Source organism: Serinus canaria, chromosome 1 (assembly GCF_022539315.1).
Source record: "Serinus canaria isolate serCan28SL12 chromosome 1, serCan2020, whole genome shotgun sequence".
Classification (NCBI taxonomy): domain Eukaryota; kingdom Metazoa; phylum Chordata; class Aves; order Passeriformes; family Fringillidae; genus Serinus; species Serinus canaria.
The window spans coordinates 27,820,952-27,839,191 of NC_066313.1; the positions used below are offsets into that span (position 1 = coordinate 27,820,952).

At 47.4% G+C, this 18,240-nt stretch overlaps 2 protein-coding genes and 1 gene segment (V, D, J or C); all 3 read right to left on the reverse strand.

Annotated features, from left to right (window-relative positions):
* Nucleotides 1–698: 698 nt before the first annotated feature.
* On the reverse strand, nucleotides 699–1,872 carry LOC108961346 (T cell receptor beta variable 30-like). The segment is given in 2 exon segments: nucleotides 699–1,032; nucleotides 1,468–1,872. Coding segments are annotated over 2 exon segments (345 nt in total).
* Nucleotides 1,873–2,957: 1,085 nt separating this feature from the next.
* Nucleotides 2,958–6,447, reverse strand: LOC127059359 (uncharacterized). The gene is made up of 3 exons (XM_050971974.1): nucleotides 6,030–6,447; nucleotides 5,247–5,615; nucleotides 2,958–3,082 (listed from the first exon to the last, which is right to left on the reverse strand). Exons 1-3 carry the CDS (start codon nucleotides 6,313–6,315, stop codon nucleotides 2,958–2,960), a joined length of 780 nt encoding a protein of 259 aa, XP_050827931.1. The 5' UTR covers nucleotides 6,316–6,447.
* A 2,357-nt stretch (nucleotides 6,448–8,804) lies between these two features.
* LOC103812478 (trypsin I-P1-like) lies at nucleotides 8,805–12,471 on the reverse strand. Its single transcript, XM_050972703.1, has 5 exons — nucleotides 11,858–12,471; nucleotides 10,983–11,151; nucleotides 10,123–10,376; nucleotides 9,370–9,506; nucleotides 8,805–8,973 (listed from the first exon to the last, which is right to left on the reverse strand). Exons 1-5 carry the CDS (start codon nucleotides 11,895–11,897, stop codon nucleotides 8,824–8,826), a joined length of 750 nt encoding a protein of 249 aa, XP_050828660.1. The 5' UTR covers nucleotides 11,898–12,471; the 3' UTR covers nucleotides 8,805–8,823.
* Between the last annotated feature and the right edge of the window lie 5,769 nt (nucleotides 12,472–18,240).

An 18,240-nucleotide genomic window follows, 5' to 3' on the forward strand; every position in this document is an offset into this window, starting at 1 on the left:
CAATGAAAAAATGAACACTAAAAAGAAGACAGGAAATGAAAGTAGCAGGAGGGCAGGAAGAAAGGTTCAGGGAGTGATGGTAGCCATGAGTATCAGCCACTGCCTGGGGCTCTTTGCCTAAAGTCCTGGGATACTGTGAAGATTGCATTACATCATAAACACTGCAGTGCTCAGGCCTCAGGGTAGTGCTGTAACATGGGGTCCCAGCTGCACAGCTGTGTGCCCACTCCCTTTCAGACCAGTAGGGCCAACAATCAGTGGACCTTGTATTTCCAGATTTTTGAGAAGGAAAGGGATGTATGAACTATTCCACATCCTGGTTCTCAAACCATGAGTTGACATAGCAGACAGAAATAAAGGAGAGATGGATAGAGAATGGAATAGGGAATATGAAAAGAATAGGTGTAACAGGACAGAAGGGAAAGGACAAGGGGACAGACAGAAAGACTTGGAAGGAGGAAGGTGCAAAGCTGTCAGTGAATGGCACAGAATAAGTGGAGACAGTGAGGACAAGAAGAAACCAGAGTGAGAAGGTGATTCAGAGATGGGAAAGAACAGAAAAGCAGACGGAGACCATGCTGAAGACATGCAGATGGACAGACAGACATAGACCTTCCTAAAGAGCTGGAGGGCAGAAAAAAGGGTTCTGTCAAAACAGGGCTCAGTGTGTGCTGGTGGCACATCCCTGTTTGCCTGGAAAGGTTTGTGCTGTGCTGCACCAGCCTTTGACTCACTGTGGATCTTGTTCAGCACAGAAATATGTGCCTGAGTCATTGAGTAGGGCATGCTGTATCTTCACAGATAAATGGTTGTTCTTAGTCCCATTACTCTGGAAGCGATTTTTGAATTCCTTCTCAATATCTGCTTTGCCACCTTCCAATGAATATACAACCAGCTGCAGACTGGCATTCTTCTCCATGGGTAACTTATACCAGGACATGGTCTTGACTACATTCCCCAGTCCAGAACATTCCAGAGTGACAGTGTTTCCCACCTGGGCAAGTGTATCGGGTGATTGCTGAAGGGCCCAGCCTGGAGAGAAAGGAGATGAAAGGTGGGAAGTGAAATGCATTGAAGAGGACAAAAATACACATCCTCGAAGTAGGCCATGGGATGGAATGCCACCAGGATATCAGAGAGCTATGGGACAGTGCCCTGCTTCTCTGAAAAAGGCAGATGGGATCCAAAGAACCCAAACCAACCAGCTTCAAATACCATAGTAAATCTGTTTTGAGAAAGAATGACTTTGGTACTCTCAAGTGAAGTATTAAAATGGGGCAGGAAAAAGCAGATCTCTTGCTTTGCAGAGTTTTGTGATACATAAGGTGGTGGAAAAGTTCACCTGGTCCATTGCCAAGCCCCACCCTGGAAGCATTTGGGAAGGGCACTGCCAGCAATGGGGAGCGCAGCTGAGGATGCAGCAGCAGCTCCAGTGCAGCTGCTGAAGAGGAAGGGAAGCCCACTTACCCACAGGGAGCAGCATGGCCACAAGGAACCGGTGGGAATCCATGGAGAAAGGCCCCCTCCTTGCAGCCACCTGCCCCTGGTGACAGCACAGACACAGAGGTGTGGAAAGAGGAGAGCTGGAGAGGAAGAGATACGTCTCTCGGTGGGTGGGCGGGGGAGTGAGCAGGAGTCTGAAATGTCACAAAGGCTGTTGGCTGTCCAGGAACGGTGGGGAAGGACACCTGCAGGCAGTCATGAGGTGCTTGTACTCTGCTCCTCTGGCTTCCTGCTGTGTGTGAGCGTGGGTGTGCAAGAGTAGGTGGGACTTCAGTAGGTGCCATAGTTCAGATATATCATGGAGCAGGATGGGGCTGTGTGGCAGCCTGAGTGCATGCACAGGAATGCACAAAATGGGAGAGATTGATGGAAAGACGAGGAGATCTCAGGACTGATTATTTGTGTCTGTGTCCTGCAGTTTCTCTCCTCTCTAGCCTCCCTCAGACTCACAGATTCCCAACCCTGCAAGCTGCAAAGTGCATTCCCTGCTTCTCCCACTCAGGTCTGAAGTGTTGTCCAGGTATGGGAGAAACTGCTGACCTGCAGAGCAGGTGTCTCTTGGAGCCTGGCAGAGAATACTTCTGCAGGTGTTCTTCTCTAACTCCAGAGGGGGATCGCAAGGAGGGAATAGGTTGCCTTTTCTTCTGCACATGGAATGCCCCCTGAGAGACTACGCCTCGCAGAGATTTCTGCGGAGAATTTTGTGCCACGCAGGATGTGCTGATACACACTGACTTTATTCAAGCCACAGAAGAAGAGATACTCTCCCTGCCTATTTATTGCTACACTCTGAAAAAGAGCCCCAGGACGAAAATGGACGAAGCTGCGGAAAATCATGTCCACTTTTCTCTGTGTCCACACAACCTATTTCATGCCTATGCAGTGAGAAGTCCCTGTAGGCAGGAAGAGACACTCGTACTTTGTGTGCACTGAGTTTGGGTACAGAGGTCTGACAGACTCTGCACATCTGTGCTGTGCTGTGTGCACAGCAGTGTGAGGTTGGCCCATACAGGACATCAAGTGATCCCACTGCTCAGGGCTCTGAAGGGCTTTGCACTGAAGATGTTCCTCTGTGTCCTGTCAGCAGAGGATACCAGCAATGCCTCCAGCTCCTCCCAAATCCTCTGCTGCAGATCTGTGTGTGTCCCACTGCATTCATTTCCCCAAGCTGCCTAGAGAAGATTCTGGAAAAATACGAGATTCTTCAAAAGAACCAGGAGAAAAGACCCAAGAGATTGGCCTCCTTGTTGAAACCCTAAATCCTCCCACCAGCAGTAGCAGCACTCCAGCAGAGAGGAGGCTGTGCCTGATGTGTCCATGCAAAGGGTCTCCAGTTCCCTGGAGTGAGCAGAGGGCAGCGCAGTGCATGGGGAGCCTTGCAGAAGACACAGTATTGGAGGAGTTAGTGATGGTGAACAGGCATGGCTGCTATGTGGAGCCCTGGGGCCCTGTGTTTAGGTCCTGGGATGCTTGGACATTAGCATGGGAATCTGCAGGGTGGGAACCACCTGGAGTTCTTTGCAGGCCTGTGCTGTGCACGGGTTTGTGTCGTGCAGGACAGAGTCATGGGATGGGTCAGCTAAGAAGGGACCTCAAGGGTGTTGTCAGAATTCAAGACATACCTATGAGAGTCTAGAGTTTCCTAAGACCCTTGCCAGAGAGCTCAAAAACACAGCCCAGAACACCAGCGAGTTCGAGTACGAACCATAAAACAACTTAACACCTTTACATAAAGAGATAAAAGCCACAGCAGTTTAAATAATATAAAAATAAAGTACTCACAAAGTGTAAATGTAAATTTAAAAATTTTTAGTATAAAGATTTCTAGTGACAAGATGGAGAAATTTAAGTGTGTCTAGCCTTTCTTCTTCTTCTCTACCTCCATCTTGTCTAGTAATGTTAACACTTTTAAATTAGCCTAAAGTAGAAACTCACTGTCTAATGTAGATAATAAATATTAGAAAATAATTGTAAATATTGTACACATAGTTTATAATATATAAAAATAACACCGCCCTGAAAGTGGGCAGAGTACCTCTGACTGTCCTGCCGAACAAATCTTGACTAAACAAAGAGAAAAATTTTATAAATAAGATACAATAAACAACCTTAAAACCAAAAAAATGAAGAGCCCTAACTCCTTCTTCAAACACCAAGCTAAAAAAAGAAACTTTCAAACTTTTCTCAAAGTCACTCTAACCAACTAGAAAGAGAAACCCCAACAGGGGGTCACTGCTCCAACCTCCCTGCAGAAGCAGAGTCATCCCAGAGCACATGGAACACAATTCTTTTCAAATGGTCCTGGTATATCTCCCAATATACTCCACAGCTTCTTTGGGCACTCTGTTCCAGTGCACAGTCACTCACATTGCAAAGCTCTGAGCTTAGATTCAGGTGAAACTTTTTGTGCACCATTTTCTGCCCTTTTCCTCCTGTCTTTCTGCTTGGCATCACAGTGAAGAATCTGGATCCACCTCTTGGAACTCTCCCTTCAGATACCTGTAGACATTGATGACGCGGCCACGTAGTTATTTCTTCTTAAGGCAGAACAGGACCAGCTACCTCAGAACTTGTGCACAAAACAGGTGCTCCACTGTACTAATCATCTTTCTTCTCTCCTGGACATTCTCCAGGAACTCCATGTCTCTTTTGTACCAAGGAGCCCAGAAATGGACCAAACACAGCAGATTTGCCTCACCAGGGCTTAGTGGAGTCTCGCCTCCCTTGCCCTGCTGGTAATGTTCTTCCTAATGCATTCCAGGACACAATTGGCTTCTTGGCCACCAGGAATTGCTGGCTCATGGAAAGTTTCTTGTCTACCAGGACTCCCCTATTCTCTGAAGTGCTGCTAACCAGCAGGTCAGCCCCCAGCCTGTGCTGGTACAATGGGATATTTTTCCAGTAATGTAAAATCCTGCAATTGCCTTTGCTGAATTTCAGGAGGTTTCTCTCTGTCCGACCCTCCAACCTGTCAAGGCCCATCTGAAGGGCTGCACAGCACTGTGGGCTATCAGCAATTCCTCCTAACTTGCTGTTATCAGTGAAGTTCATGAGTATAATCTCTACCCCTTCATCAGAATCACTGATGAACAGAACACTGTAACCTCTTGGAAATCTCTATTAGCTGCAAAGCTCATAAACATAACTTGTGATTTTAGAATGTTTTTGGTAAGGATAAAGTGTATGTGGATCAAGGGCTGGAAGGCAGGTGTTTCCTGCCCCAGACACCACTCTACATGGAGGAGTTAGGGATCCACATAACACTTTACCTGAGTTAGCACAGGCTTGTGCTCTGCTATTCATATTCCTTGGCAACAGAACAACCACAGAAAAGGCATTGTAACAGAGGAGCATGTGGGCAGCTCCCTCATGGTGCCGGCAACTTCCACACCTGCCAGGACTTGCCTTTATGTACAGGTGCAGCAAGAACTTCCCACACAAGCACTCCTTCCTTTTCACAGTGAGAATTATGAGCAGGGTTGACTGGAGTTAACTAAGTGGAAGTCAGTGGAGTGCAGATTGAAGACAGAAAGAAGAAGGTGAGGAAGGGAAAGGAGACAGAGAAGAGGAGCTAACAGACGCAAGTGTATTGCAAATAGGAGTTAAATGCAGAGGGAGGCCTGGAGTGGCATGGAGAGAAGGCAGTACAAATACACAGCCAGCATCTGAGAAGAGGAGAAAGGCAAGGCTAGGAAGCAGAGCAGCTAATGAGTGAGAAGTGATCACCCTGCCTCGTGCAGTACCCACAAGGTGTAAAGCAGGTCCTGTTTGTGCTGGGACAAGTTTGTGCTCAGCTCCCTCAGCAGTCTCATCACTGTGCTCACCCTCAGCACAGTAGTATGTGCCAGAGTCATTGAGAAAGGCATGTTCTATTGAGAGGGTGATACTGTCTCCTTGGATATTGCTGCTCTTGAAATGGCTCTCAAAACCCTTCTCCACCACTCCGGTACCACCTTGTACTGCAGAAGCCAGTAGGGTCAGACTGGAATTCTTCTCTGAAGGCAGAATGAACCAGTACATAGCTGTGCTGGAGGATTTCTTCTTGGAACATTCCAGATTCACAGATTGGCCTTCTTTTATCACCATGTGTGGAGACTGTTCCAGGGCTAACACTGCAAAGGAAAAGAAGGAGCAGTGAGGAGGAGGGAAAAATTAGAAAAATTTGACCTAGGCGCTCTGGGTTAGTAGGAAAAGGGTAAGAAGACATAGCAAAACCAGGGAGGCAGTTCAAGGCATGGGACAGCTCTTCAGATCAGCAGGTGAATTTCCAATATCTCCTCATTAGTCAAGATGCATTCCTGGCCAGTTTGAGTCCAAACCCAGGAACCATCGATGGGCTGCACAAAGAATGTCAAATGGATGGCCACTGCAGCAGATTTCAGGGATTCCCATTCCCACCACATTCACTGCTTATCCTCAGTGCAGAAAGCTCTGCAGAATGAAACACTGCCAGGAACTGGCTACACAGCTGGGAGAGCAGCAGTGGGATCAGTGGAGGTGCTCAGGGCTGGGCTGAGTTCACTTACCCAGAGGGGCCAGCATGGCCACCACGAAACAGCAGGGAACCATGTGGGGAAAGGCCCCTACCCTCTCAGCAACCTGCCTCTTGGAGCTGCCCAAAGGTGTGTGCAGAGGGAGCAGTGAGTGAGGGTGAGACACCTCGGGATGGGGCTGGCCAAGAAATGAGAGAAGGCATTGGCTGGCTGGGAACCCTGGGGAGTGACACAAACTCTGTGTCAGCACAAACTTTGTTTCTGCAGGAAAGCAGAAACCCTGCAGAGATGCAGCAGCTGGAAGGCGCAGGCTGGGCATGGGTGGGTGTGGAAGGAAGGATGGGGTTGGAAGGACAGGACTGTGCTGAGCTTTCAGGGGAGTGTGAGTGAGTGCAAGGCAGAGGAATGCTGGCTGCTCCCCTCCTGCTTCTGAAGGCCTTGGGAGATGGAGGAATGAGGGACAAAGGCCACATCGAGGTGCCTTGAATGTTCCCATGCCCTCTCCCTGTCTTCCCCAGACATGGCTGCTTCAGTCCCTGCCTGACCACCCCATGTCCCAGCCGGCTGTGTGACAGCTCTTCTCTCTGCAGCCCTGTGAGCACAGCAAATGCCATCCATGAGAGGGAGGCAGGACCCCAAAAGGCACCAGAGCAGCCCGAGCACTCAGAGCTGGGAGGGCCCTCACGGGCGATGCAGTGAGAGCGGCAGGAGAGGAAGGTAAATACCTGTGGGGAGCTGAGGGACAGTCAGTGCCCTGGCATGGGAAGAGAGAAGGGATCGACTGTGGCCCACAGGGACAGCCGTGAGGGTGACAAGGAGCTGGGATGGGGATCAGGGTGACCTCTCCTTGGTGACAGGAAATAGGCTGAGTATCTCCAGAGATGGCTTCTCCCTGGCACCTGGGGCCCTGCTGGGGCCTCCAGGCTGGGTCAGACTGGTGCTGCCTGTGGCACGAGGGCTTCTGGGGGTTGGAATTCAGAAACACACTTCATTTGGCACATTCAGGGATTGCTCAGGGACAGAGAGCATCTGAGTCATTGTCCCCCTCTGCCCTGAGAAATGGCCTCTAAAAGGAGATTTGCTCTCCTGGCAGGACTGGGCCTGTCCTCCAGTGGGGTGTGGAGGCTGCCCCTGGGATTCAGGCAGTGGGAGCACTGGGGGCTGGAAAGCAGCTGTACCGTGCAATTGCCTTCACTCACGCTCTGCCAGGGACACCTCTGTGCTGCTCTGCTCACAGGCTGAGGAGACCCAGGCCACCGCAGCCTCTGCACTGCAGCCTCAGGTGTTTCTGCTCTGAAGAAAATCCATGTGTCCTCTGCTGCATGGGACAAAATCTGCATGGGATAGCTGGGGAACCCGATGAGCACAGGGATAAATAACATCTGGCACTGTGTCAAAGGGTGAAAGAGACACAGGGAAGGAGTGACAGGCCATTCTGATGAGATCTGCTGGCAGCACATTTCCCTCATCCTTCTCCTTCCTGTTCCTAGAGATCTGCCTGACAATAGGGAAGGAGAAACAAGTGGAAATGGGTGAGGATCTCTGGTGGAACTTCTGCCTCATAAGAAAGGGAAGGAGAAGGCTCATGAGGTATCCCCCAATTCAGTGTTTTACTGAAGGAGAAATTTCAGTGGAGATCCTGAGGAAATCTGTGTGCAAGTGCTAAGCTGGAGACAGGATCAACCAGTGGAGACTGTGGCACAGTGCTGTGTTCTGAATTTACTATGAGATTAATGGTGCCAACAAATTTCAGTGGCAATTAAGCACTGCTTACCCCAAATCCTGGATCTTACAATGTCTCATGCTCTGCCAGAGAGCACTGCACAAGCAGCTGGAAGGGAGCGTTTTCAGGACAGCAGACCCAAACTGGCTAAAAGGATATTTGCTCCCATTCAGCCTGATGCTCAGCATGGAAACGGAGGGGAGCTGGCCAGCTGCTGCCTGTCACTGCTCAAGGATGGGCTGGGCACCAGGTAAGTGGGTGCTGAGTGACAGTATTGTGCAACCATGGATTTACTTGAGTTTCATTTCTCTCTCTTTTCCTTGTTATTTACTCCTGTTATTGCTCTGTTTGGATCTCAGTCTGTCAGTTGTACAGTTTTCCCATCCCACCAGGGGAAGGGTATTGAGGGAGTGCCTGTCACACCCAGGAGCTGACTGGGCTTTAACCACAAGGACTTAGACACCAGACAGCACCTCCATGTCCTCAGGGCTATGGCATGAGCTGCAACTCCCCTGACCAAGCCTTTGCTTCACACTCCAGCAAGGAATTTCAAGCTTCTGTTCTTGATGGATTATAAAAATTTGGATGAGCATCAGATTCTTCTGAAACCCTATGCTGTCCTTTGCATTGAGGGTAATAACGTGCAGATGATTCAGAGCAGCCCTCGTGTCTAGAAGCAAGGGGAATCCTCCAAAGTCGACAGGAGAGGTTCAGAAGTAGGCAGCAGAAGCCTGAGATGGTCTTTTCAAAGTGAGAAATGCGGAGTAACTCTCATAAATGAAAGGCTTCAGAAATAACTAAAAATAACTGACTTAAAGACTTTTAAAAACAAGTATTTAAAGTTTTCCAAGATGCTTCCAGTTCTAAAAGCACTGGAAATAATAAATACTTCCTTCTGTGTTTCTGTGTAGCCTGTAATAGGGAGCAGGTACATGGTAAACTATGTATCTGCTCCATATTACAGGCGATTGAAGTTCCCAGAGAAACAGCACACAAAGTAGGGGTGCCTGAAAGTCTTTAATAATTTCTCACAATTTTTGCTTGTCCAGACCCAAAAGAACAGAAATGATGATGAGAAAATACAGGTCACGCCAAGTGAGCATCTCAGTTGGAGGCGATGGTGGACTGGATCCAGGAGACGTAGTTGCAAACCTTGGTGTAAACTCCGGGAAGGCCCTGCTGGGCACATCCATAACCCCAGGAGACAATGCCCTGGAGCTCTCCATTGCAGACCACGGGACCGCCAGAATCTCCCTGTGCACACAAAGGGTATGGATATTCAGCAAATGGCATCAGCTTAAGCAATGAGCCAGAGATCCCTGAGATCACTGACCCTGGAGGAAGCCCTGCTGGGAGTAGTCTGCACAAAAGTTCTACAAAGGCTGTTCCTGACTGACACTCTCCACCTGATGCTCCCGTGCCTGACTCTAGCTCCAAGGGCACCACAGCTAAGGATGAGTCAGCTGCCTGCTTTTCACAGATGCGGTACTTGGCAGACCTTCAGGATAGGTGTGCCTGAAGCCTCTGCTGTCATTCAAAAACTCAGATTTACCAGTGCAGTGAGTCTAGCTGACTCTGTAATGTGAAGGCCTCTTCAGCTGGGAAAAGGTGGGAGAGAAATGACAGGGAAAGGAGAGGCAGATGAGTTACCTGGCAGGAGTCTTTTCCTCCCTCCACGAATCCTACACACATCATGTTGTTGGTGATTTTCCCAGGGTAGGCAGCAGAGCACTGCTTGGCAGAGAGGACTGGAGCCTTCAGACACTGCAGTTGTTCGGGGTAGTTAGCTGCAAAGAAATAGGGAGAGATGGTTGATGGCATTGCCGAGTCCTTTTCAGAGCTTGGAGAAGACCTTAGCAGAAAAGCAGATGCTGGACACTCTGTTCTAGCAGCCATCCTGCTTCCTGTCCACTGTAAGCACAGCATGGGTCCCTTCTGTAGAGATGGAACAAATTCTACCCATGGGCCCACCACTCTACACTGCAGAAGCCTTAACTTTTCTGGTACCTGGCAGTTCATCAATTGGCAAGGGAGGGGCCACTCATGTGATACATACACTGGAAGAAACCTGAACCTCAGGAAAACCATCCTTTCCTCTGGTGAAGGTTTAGATGTCATCCGTGGAATAGACACCACTGGCCATATACATCTCTGACCATCGGTGTGAGAGAACAGAGATCTCTGGTAGGAATTCAAAATCCACAGTCCCAGACTTCACCCTCAATCTCAGAAAGCTGACAACTCTGTTGGCATTACTGTGCCAACCTACACTGACGCATCACTCAAAAAAGCTGTCCCCCAGCACTTCCCTGTGGTTTAGCCTGTCCTGTTTTGGAAACATGGCCAGGTCTCAGAGACTGTCCTGGGCCCACGAGGGTCTGTACATTCCCCCAGAGTACTCACTGCCATCGCTGAGAGTGTTGCCCCAGCCGGAGATCAGGCAGGTGGTTCCGGCGGCCACGCAGCTGGTAGGCAGAGGAATGGTTTGGACAGCACTGCTGAGCGTGGCTGGGGTGGCCAGCTTGATGAGCATGATGTCATTGTTCAGGGTGTAGGTGTTGAAGCCAGAGTGGCGGATGACTTTAGCAGAGTTGATATACTGCTGTGTGGATTCAGAGAGCTCCAGGTTGTGTTTCCCGAGCCGCACTTGGATGCGACTGGAAAAGAGAAGGCAGAGCGTATCCTATAGTGCTACGGGCAGGCTGACAGAAACCTCCCTGTCATTGAGTGCACTCGCTCCAACATCACTGCCACAGAAACTCCTGGGGCAGGGGATCTTTCTTGTCCTGCAGGGAGCCCTGGGGATCCACCCTGAGATCTTAACCCACTCTACGCATGGGTGGTGAATCCCACCCATGGGAATGTGGGTTTGTAAATACATGACAGCAGTTGAATATAGAGCATCATTGGATACAAATATTCTGGGACAAGGCCACTGGCTCCAGCCAGACCTTGATCCTCTTCCTGTTCTCCAGGGAGAATGCTTTAGCAAGAATCACGCAATTGATAAGAAATCACAGCCCTCAACTCTCTGCTTGATTATGCCATTGTTAATTCAGAAAATGTACTGCATGCACAGGAACATTTGCAGAAGTGGAAAGCCCCTCAGGATGCCTGGCTTCCTGAATGATCCACCCATCCCTTGGCTATCTCTGGTGAGAATGGAGGCACTTATATATTTCTATCTCATAGCTCAGAATTCCTGCTAGAAGTGAACTGGAAGACAGAAGTGGGCTATAGAAAGATGTATTTTTTCCACTCACGATTTGTAGCAGTGAGCAGCCGACAGGACCCACTGGCTGCTGATGAGGGAACCTCCACAGAAGTGATATCCAGAATTCAGGGACACCTGATAGGGCACAGCGTTCCTTGCACAGGTGTAGCCTCCCACAATCTTGTCATCATCATCTTCAGCAAAGGTGGGGAAGGCAACTGGGGGACAAGAAGTGCCATGTGTCAACAGCTGGCCTAAGGTCATGTGGCCTGTAAGCTGCCCTGTGACTGCCTGCCTGAAGCCCCTCACTTGTAGGCTCCCCTTCTATGGACACTCAGGGCAGTGCTGCTGGGCAGGTCTAATGCACAGGCATTTGCTGCACCCTCAGAGAAGGGGATCAGACTTACATGGGGACCTCATGTATCTGCAACTAAAGCCCTGCTGGCTACTCCCTGAGGGAGCATAGGGACACAGAAATGTTCTTGTTGGGTCAGATCATGAGTGTGTCTTTCCCTGATTCCCATCTACTGAAACAGTCAAGGGTTGACTGAGGGAAAAAGGAAAAACTACAGTGCAGTGGTATCTTCTTGGAGCACCCACCAAGGGTCCAAAATTTTGCAATTGCCTTAGGACTTCCTGGGCCAGAGCTACTCCCTGTCCACTCCTTAGTCCCGAAGGAGGAGGCAGCCTTTTTCTGAAGCTGTGGCCACATCTCCATAGCTGGCTTCGGAATCCCTAGGAAGGGTTCATTCCCCAGCTTGTGGCACAAGGCATTATGAGCAGACAGAAGATGCAAGTTGCAGGGCTCTGACTTGTGCAAGTCAAAACAGTACTTGGCTTTCCCACAAGAGGTGACCTTGCAGTTTTGCTCAGAAACTCAGCTTCCTATTAAATGAGAGAAATAGAAATAGAAGATATACTCACCAGCCACCCCAATAAAGGCGAGAAGCAGCAGGCACTTCATGGTCTTGATTGGATCTCAAACCCAGACTGGCTGACTGGACGTGGGAGCTGCTAGAAATACGTTTTTGGTGGTGGTCTTATCTCTAGTCCAAGGTTTTCTCCAGATATAAAATATACGGTGGAAAATTTGAAGATCCAAATGTGGCCATTAACAGGCATTGGTAGACTGTACAAATGTCATACACGTTAATCATAAACCTCTGCTAAGATAGAGAGCTATTTTAATTATTCTGTGAGGTAGCCTTCAATCTAAAAATACCTCTTGGCTTTGGAAGATGTGTAGTTGTTTGTCTGTCTCATTCTTTTACACAGCACCTGTATAACAGAAGTAACAACTCTTCAAACCTCTTTCAGATTCCTCTGTGCTGATGGTATCTTTCTTAAAAATGCATATTTTTACCCAAAGTTGCATATTTTAGGTAGTGGACAAAAAGATACTTTGCATTTATTTGGGGAAAAAACCTTTCAAAACTCCTGCAAACCCAGTCGTTAACTTTGTTAAATTTGTTTTAGCAAATTCCTTTTTTTTGAATAATGTCTGTTTCTATCATATGCAAGACAGTGTTTTCCTATATCAAGTTCATCCATTATAATTTCAAAAGGGAGGATAGAAAATTGATCCTGTGCCCCCCGCTGTTTCCCAAGTTAAATAGTTCAAATGTGGGAATGCTCAGCATCTCCCTTTTCTAATTTCTCTCTCCTAACCTGTATTAAAATATCTGGCTATGTACCAAACTTTTATGTACCAATGCTTTTATTCATCTTTGGAATGTTCTACAACCTCATTGTTGCCAGACCAGAATTTCAGTACAATGCTGATGGTTATGACTGTGATGTAGATGAGCAATAATGCTGTGAACAGAAATAGTGAGATCTTCTGAAATCCCTCTCTGCAGGAGTGGGGATTTCTGTCATGATGCAAAGTTTACTGAAGCTCAATGCTTTGCTGAATAACCATGCTCATTCTCCAAGCAGCTGCCAACTTCATCATGTTAGCTCCTGAAAGACACAGGATGCTCTCCAGAGACATTAAAGAGAAGCCATAGGTTTGGAAATGCTGCAATAGCTTGAGACACTAAATAGGAGTACTCTTTCTCCATCTCTTGATTTTTTTTTTTTTGTGAGTCCTGGAGGACTGATATGCACAGTGTCACTGTCCAGAGGGAAATTTTCCTTCATGTTGAAGTACAAGTCGAAAGTCAGGGCCTCCTCCAAGGTGGTGTGTAAATTCTGTTTGCCTTTAAATTGGTATTAGTGCACAGCTTTATTACAAGCATGTTGTATCCTGTGAAAGAAAGAAGGATGAGATGTTTCCTGTGGGAAAGGAAAATGTTCTAAATACTGAGAGGGTCAAAAATTACAGAAGCTGTCCAATCCCATCATAAATAAGTGGAGCAAAAAAATTTCCAGTTTTTGTAAAAGGGTTTAGTTTGAAATTTCTATTTTCTTTGTCAAAAACATGCCATTGGTATAGGCAAGGGCTGTCATCAGATGTGCTGCTTAACATTTCACAGTGTAATGTGTTTTGCAGGCTCTTTCAAAGAACACACTCAAGGGTGTACATCTATTGCTGCAAACAAGTGTCTCATTACATGCAGTCATGCTGCAGTAGAAAGCTGGGGGCTCCTGGGGGTGCAGGAAGGGGGAGGGATGGTGACTGAAGGGTAGCTGTGTTAGGTATTAATAATGGACAAGCAATGGCAGCTTGTACTTCTAGAACTTCATGTTCCTAGTTCAAATATTTCAGTCATCTGTTTCAACACTAAACTCTGATTAAGGAAAATACATTTGTCCAGGCTGATGCAAGATCCTGTTAAAAGGAAACCTTGGAAAACCGTGGGCTGACAGAGATAGAGCTTCCTAGGAACATAAATCAGGAGGAATTTCTGAGGGTAGTTCTTTTTATACCTCACAGAACCTGGTGGTGGAATTTGCATTGATTCTCTCTTCCCACCTGTCTCCTTTCTGAGAGAAGCTGATACATTATCCAAAGTTTTTATCCTCCATCTCTCCATACCTGAACAAAACTGCTGTCACAGCCTCTTGCATTGTTTTCTATGCCTGTATTTCTCTTTAACCTATGGCCACAATACGTTTTTTTCTATTTCTGCCCTTGCCAAAGACATGGATTTTTAGTGTCTTGGAGACAAAGAGGATGTAGGATATGACAGGGATTTATAAAATTGTGAGTGGCCTGGGGAGCCTGGGGAACGATGGGATTGCTTATTGTGTCTTAGGGAGTAGCATGCAAAACTTGGGAGTGACTTGTTCATAGCAAGCAAAGGACACTTCCTCTATTTTAGGAATTCTATGAAGTCCTTTCCATAGGTTTATATGGATGCAAAACATTTACATTACCTCAAAAAGAGAAGGGACACAAGGAAGAAAAATCCTTGGAGGGCTGTGAGGTTGAAGAACATCCGATCCAATCTCCCTTGTCCCCAGAAATGGCCTGGTGTTGGAATATTTCCTGCTACTACAGCCCAGCAAGAGACCAAGATTATTAAGCATCTCTCTGGAGGAAAGTCGGGGTTGCTTAAATGCTGCAAAGGTTTGGAGAGTTACCCAAACTCATCCCTTCATTTGCTGCAGCATAGAAGGTCTCCTGGGAGTATCTCAGTCCCATTTGAGCAGCATGGGAGGGCACAGGTCAGGTTTAACCTGCCAAAGATGTGTGTTAGATGTTGGATTTTTCTGACAGTGCTGCTGGGCTGTTCTTGTTCAGGCAGATATGGAAGTGGTGATAGGGCTTAAATGATGGGAACACTTGCCCTAATGATTCTGAGTTATAAAGGGTTTGCTGGGGGAGTAAAATACCTGCCTTTCCTGGGAAACATAAAGACTACTCAGAACACTGCTTTCCATACAACTTCTCTTCTCTTTCTCTCAGAAAGGATACCTAGATAGAGATGCTTATGTCTTCCTTCCCCTAAAGCTTGTTTCTGTATTGCTTGCATCATTATTTAAATCTCATCCAGAGAGCAACTGATGGTGGGTGATGCACATTGTCTTCTCCAGCCTTTGAGCAAAATTTCCGTGTCCTGGAAATCCTCCAGTTGCCTTGATATCATTTCTCCCTGGACTCTTCTTGCTTCCTTTTCTGAGGCAGAGAAATCAGGCATCTAGTGAGGAGTGTGGCCAAGCAAGGCTGTGGCGACCAAGGTACAGTCTCCAGTTTTGGTGGAAAAGGAACTGGGAAAGTAGGAGTGTTGCCACATTGCATCACCATACAAGCTGGCTTGTACTGGGCAAATGAATTCAGCTACCCAGCTAGCTCCATAAACTAAGCCCTGGGTTAACTGACAGGAACTTCAACCAATTATGTCCCTTGCTAAGCTGCAAGCATATCACTGGTCCAGGATTTGGGGGTCATAAAAGATCAGATCAATGAGTTATCCAGACTGGGTTTTTCAAATGCCATTTGTAAAGAAGAGCTGAAGAATAAACTCTCTCTGAACATGAACATCATGTGAGTGGTTTTCTTTGTCTCCAACCCACTCCCCCCGCCATTCACATAGGAGAAGGAAGGGCAGAGTCATAGGAGAGGGAGATGGTTTGATATAGTTAAAAACACTCCCCAGGGAGAGCTCCTTGTCTTTTTCCACTACTGTTTACTGCCACAACCTGCTGTGGTCTCCTTAAGTCAACTTATCATCCTTTTCTTCTTCTAACATCTTTGTCCACTACCTCTTCCATTTACTCCTTTTTCTAAAATTCTGCTGCCTTCCTCTATTGTCTACTGTCTCTTCCTTCCCTAGTTATGCTGCTTTTTTTCACCACAGTCAACACTTTGGCAGACATCTTCTGTCAGCTTTTCCATTGCCACCTTCTATTCTTTGGCCATATGCTTTTGCCACCTTCTTCAGTCACCGCCTGTTTTTCTTCTTCCACTGCCTTCTTTTGCTGCCTCCTTCTGTCCCTTCCTCTGTCGAGGAGAGGAGAGGAGAGGAGAGGAGAGGAGAGGAGAGGAGAGGAGAGGAGAGGAGAGGAGAGGAGAGGAGAGGCGAGGAGAGGAGAGGAGAGGAGAGGAGAGGAGAGGCGAGGAGAGGAGAGGAGCGGTAGAGGAGAGGATAGGCGAGGCGAGGAGGTCGAGCGAGAGGAGAGGAGCAGGACGCGCTGAGAGGAGCGGCAGAGGAGAGGAATTGAATTTCCCCCCCTATATTGGCTCTGAAAGGAGAAAAGGCAAAGCATGTAATTATTAATAGTTCCCAATAGGTGGCTCCCAAAACACAGAGGTGACAGCAATGCTGAGCACGCAGATGAGATTAGTTTCAAGACTAGCAATTCTGTCGCATCATAAGCTGATAAAAATGAATGCTTTTGTTTTGTTTGAAAATATGCAAAAATTATTTTGTTTCATCTCACTTTGGTCCGATCTGTAGTTATCTCAACCCTTCGTGCCTCACATTGGCACCAAAAAAGGATCATTATGCTTTAACCCCAGCCAGCATCTAGGTACAATGCAGCCGCTCACTCACTCCCTCACTTCCACTCCTCCTACTGGATGTGGAGAAGAATCAGAAAAAAAAAAAGTTAAAAACCTTTGCAGCTTGAGATAAGAACTGTTTAATTGTTAAAAAAAAGAAAAAGGTATAACAAGAACAGAAAAAGGAAACACCAGAAAAAGTGCAATTGCTTGCCACCTTCTGAGCGATGCTCAGCCTGTCTCTGGGCAGTGATTAGTTCTGTCTGTCCAACTCCTCCCAGTTTATATTCTAAGGATGATGTTCTGTGGTGTGAAATATCCTTTTGGCCAGTTAGTGTCAGTTGTCCCATCTATGCTCCCCCATGGCTTCATGTTCACGTCCTTGCTGGTAGAGCATGGAAAGCTGAAAAGTCCTTGACATGGAGTAAGCACTACATAGGAATGACCAAAATATCAGTGTGTTATCAATATTATTCTCATATTAAAAACATAGTGCAGTACCAACTACTAAGAAGAAAGCTAACTTTATGCCAGCCAAAATAAGAACAGCCACCCCCTCCATCTCCTCCTTCATCTTCTTCTGATCTTCCAACATTTTCTTCCATTGCCTCCTTCCTTTCTGCTGCCCCCTTCTTCCACTTCCTTATTTTATTCTACCTCTTCTGTCTCCTCCTTCTTTGCTTCTTATACCACCTTCTTCCACCACTTTCATCCTCTGCTTTCTTCTGTGGCCTTCTCCTCACACTGCCTTTTTCCATTGCCTCCTGCTCTTTTTCCAACACCTTCTTCCGTCAAGTCTTCCTTCTCTTTTTGTGCTGCGGTCGTCTGAGACTTTATTCCACCACCTTCTCCATTCCCTCTGCCTTCTTTTCCTCTGCCATCTTCTTTTGTCACCTGCACCATCACATCCTCCTTTTCTTCAACCATGTTTTTCTGGTGTCTTCTTCCATCACTTACCTCGTCACATTCTTCATCACTTCCTTTGTTCCTAATTCCAGCACCTTCTTCCATTGCTTTCTTTCACATCCTCCTTTTCTTCTTCCATCCCACACTTCTGCTGCATTCTGCTGCACCCTCTCTTCCATCACTGCCTTTTTCCACCATTGCCATTGCCTTCTCCTTCACTTCTTCTGCCACCCTTTTCCTTCACCTCCTTTGTTGTCTCTTGCTTCTTCTTCCATTGCCTTCTTCACCATTGTCTTCTATTGCCTCCTCAGTCATTTCTTCCTTCTTTACTTTCACAGCCTCCTCCCCCCGCCTCCTTCACCATCTTCTTCCAGAGCCTCCTTTTTCTCTTCTTCCAATGTCTTCTGCCACCTTCCTTCATTGCCTTGTCTGTAGCCTTCTCTTCTTACAACATTTTTTCTTTGCCTCCTCCTTTTCCTTCTTCTTTATTCTGTGGCTTTCTTCCTCTGCCTTTTTTTGTTCCCTCCACCATTGCCTCCTCCTTCTATTTTTCTGCCTGTTTCTGTTGCCTTCATCTGCCACAGCCACCTTCCAACGCAAATGCCTTCCTTCTGCCACCTCCACCTTTTTCTGTCTTCTTCCACCACCATTTTTTGATGCCTCCTTCCACCGCTGCTGCCTTCATGCGCCGCCTGTCTCTGCTGTCTTCCTCCACTGCTTTCTGCTGCCACCAGCTCCTGTCAGTGCAGTCTGCTGTCACATTTCATCACAGCCTCCTGTTGCTGCCTTCTGCCACCTCCCACTGCTGCCACCTTCCACTGCTGAATTAATCAGCCACTGCCTCCATATGCCAAAGCTGTGTCCTGTCTCACTGCCTTTACCAGTCCATTCCACCACCACACCATTCCATGACTTTCATCCTTTAGCCACTGTATATATCCAGCTTTGGCCTCTGCCACCTTCCACTCCCTCCACTTTCTCTTATTCACCACCTTCTTCCAGCTTCTTTTGT

Excerpts from the sequence above, each read along its gene's own strand:
- LOC127059359 (XM_050971974.1), bottom strand. The coding sequence starts at position 6,315 with ATGCCCAGCCTGCGCCTTCCAGCTGCTGCATCTCTGCAGGGTTTCTGC. Across the intron at positions 5,616-6,029 it reads GGCCATGCTGGCCCCTCTGG|TGTTAGCCCTGGAACAGTCT; the intron begins GTAAGTGAACTC and ends TTTCCTTTGCAG. Across the intron at positions 3,083-5,246 it reads ACCTGCTTTACACCTTGTGG|CTGACCCATCCCATGACTCT; the intron begins GTACTGCACGAG and ends GTCCCTTCTTAG.
- LOC103812478 (XM_050972703.1), bottom strand. The coding sequence starts at position 11,897 with ATGAAGTGCCTGCTGCTTCTCGCCTTTATTGGGGTGGCTG. Across the intron at positions 10,377-10,982 it reads GCTGCTCACTGCTACAAATC|TCGCATCCAAGTGCGGCTCG; the intron begins GTGAGTGGAAAA and ends TCTCTTTTCCAG. Across the intron at positions 8,974-9,369 it reads GAGGAAAAGACTCCTGCCAG|GGAGATTCTGGCGGTCCCGT; the intron begins GTAACTCATCTG and ends TTGTGTGCACAG.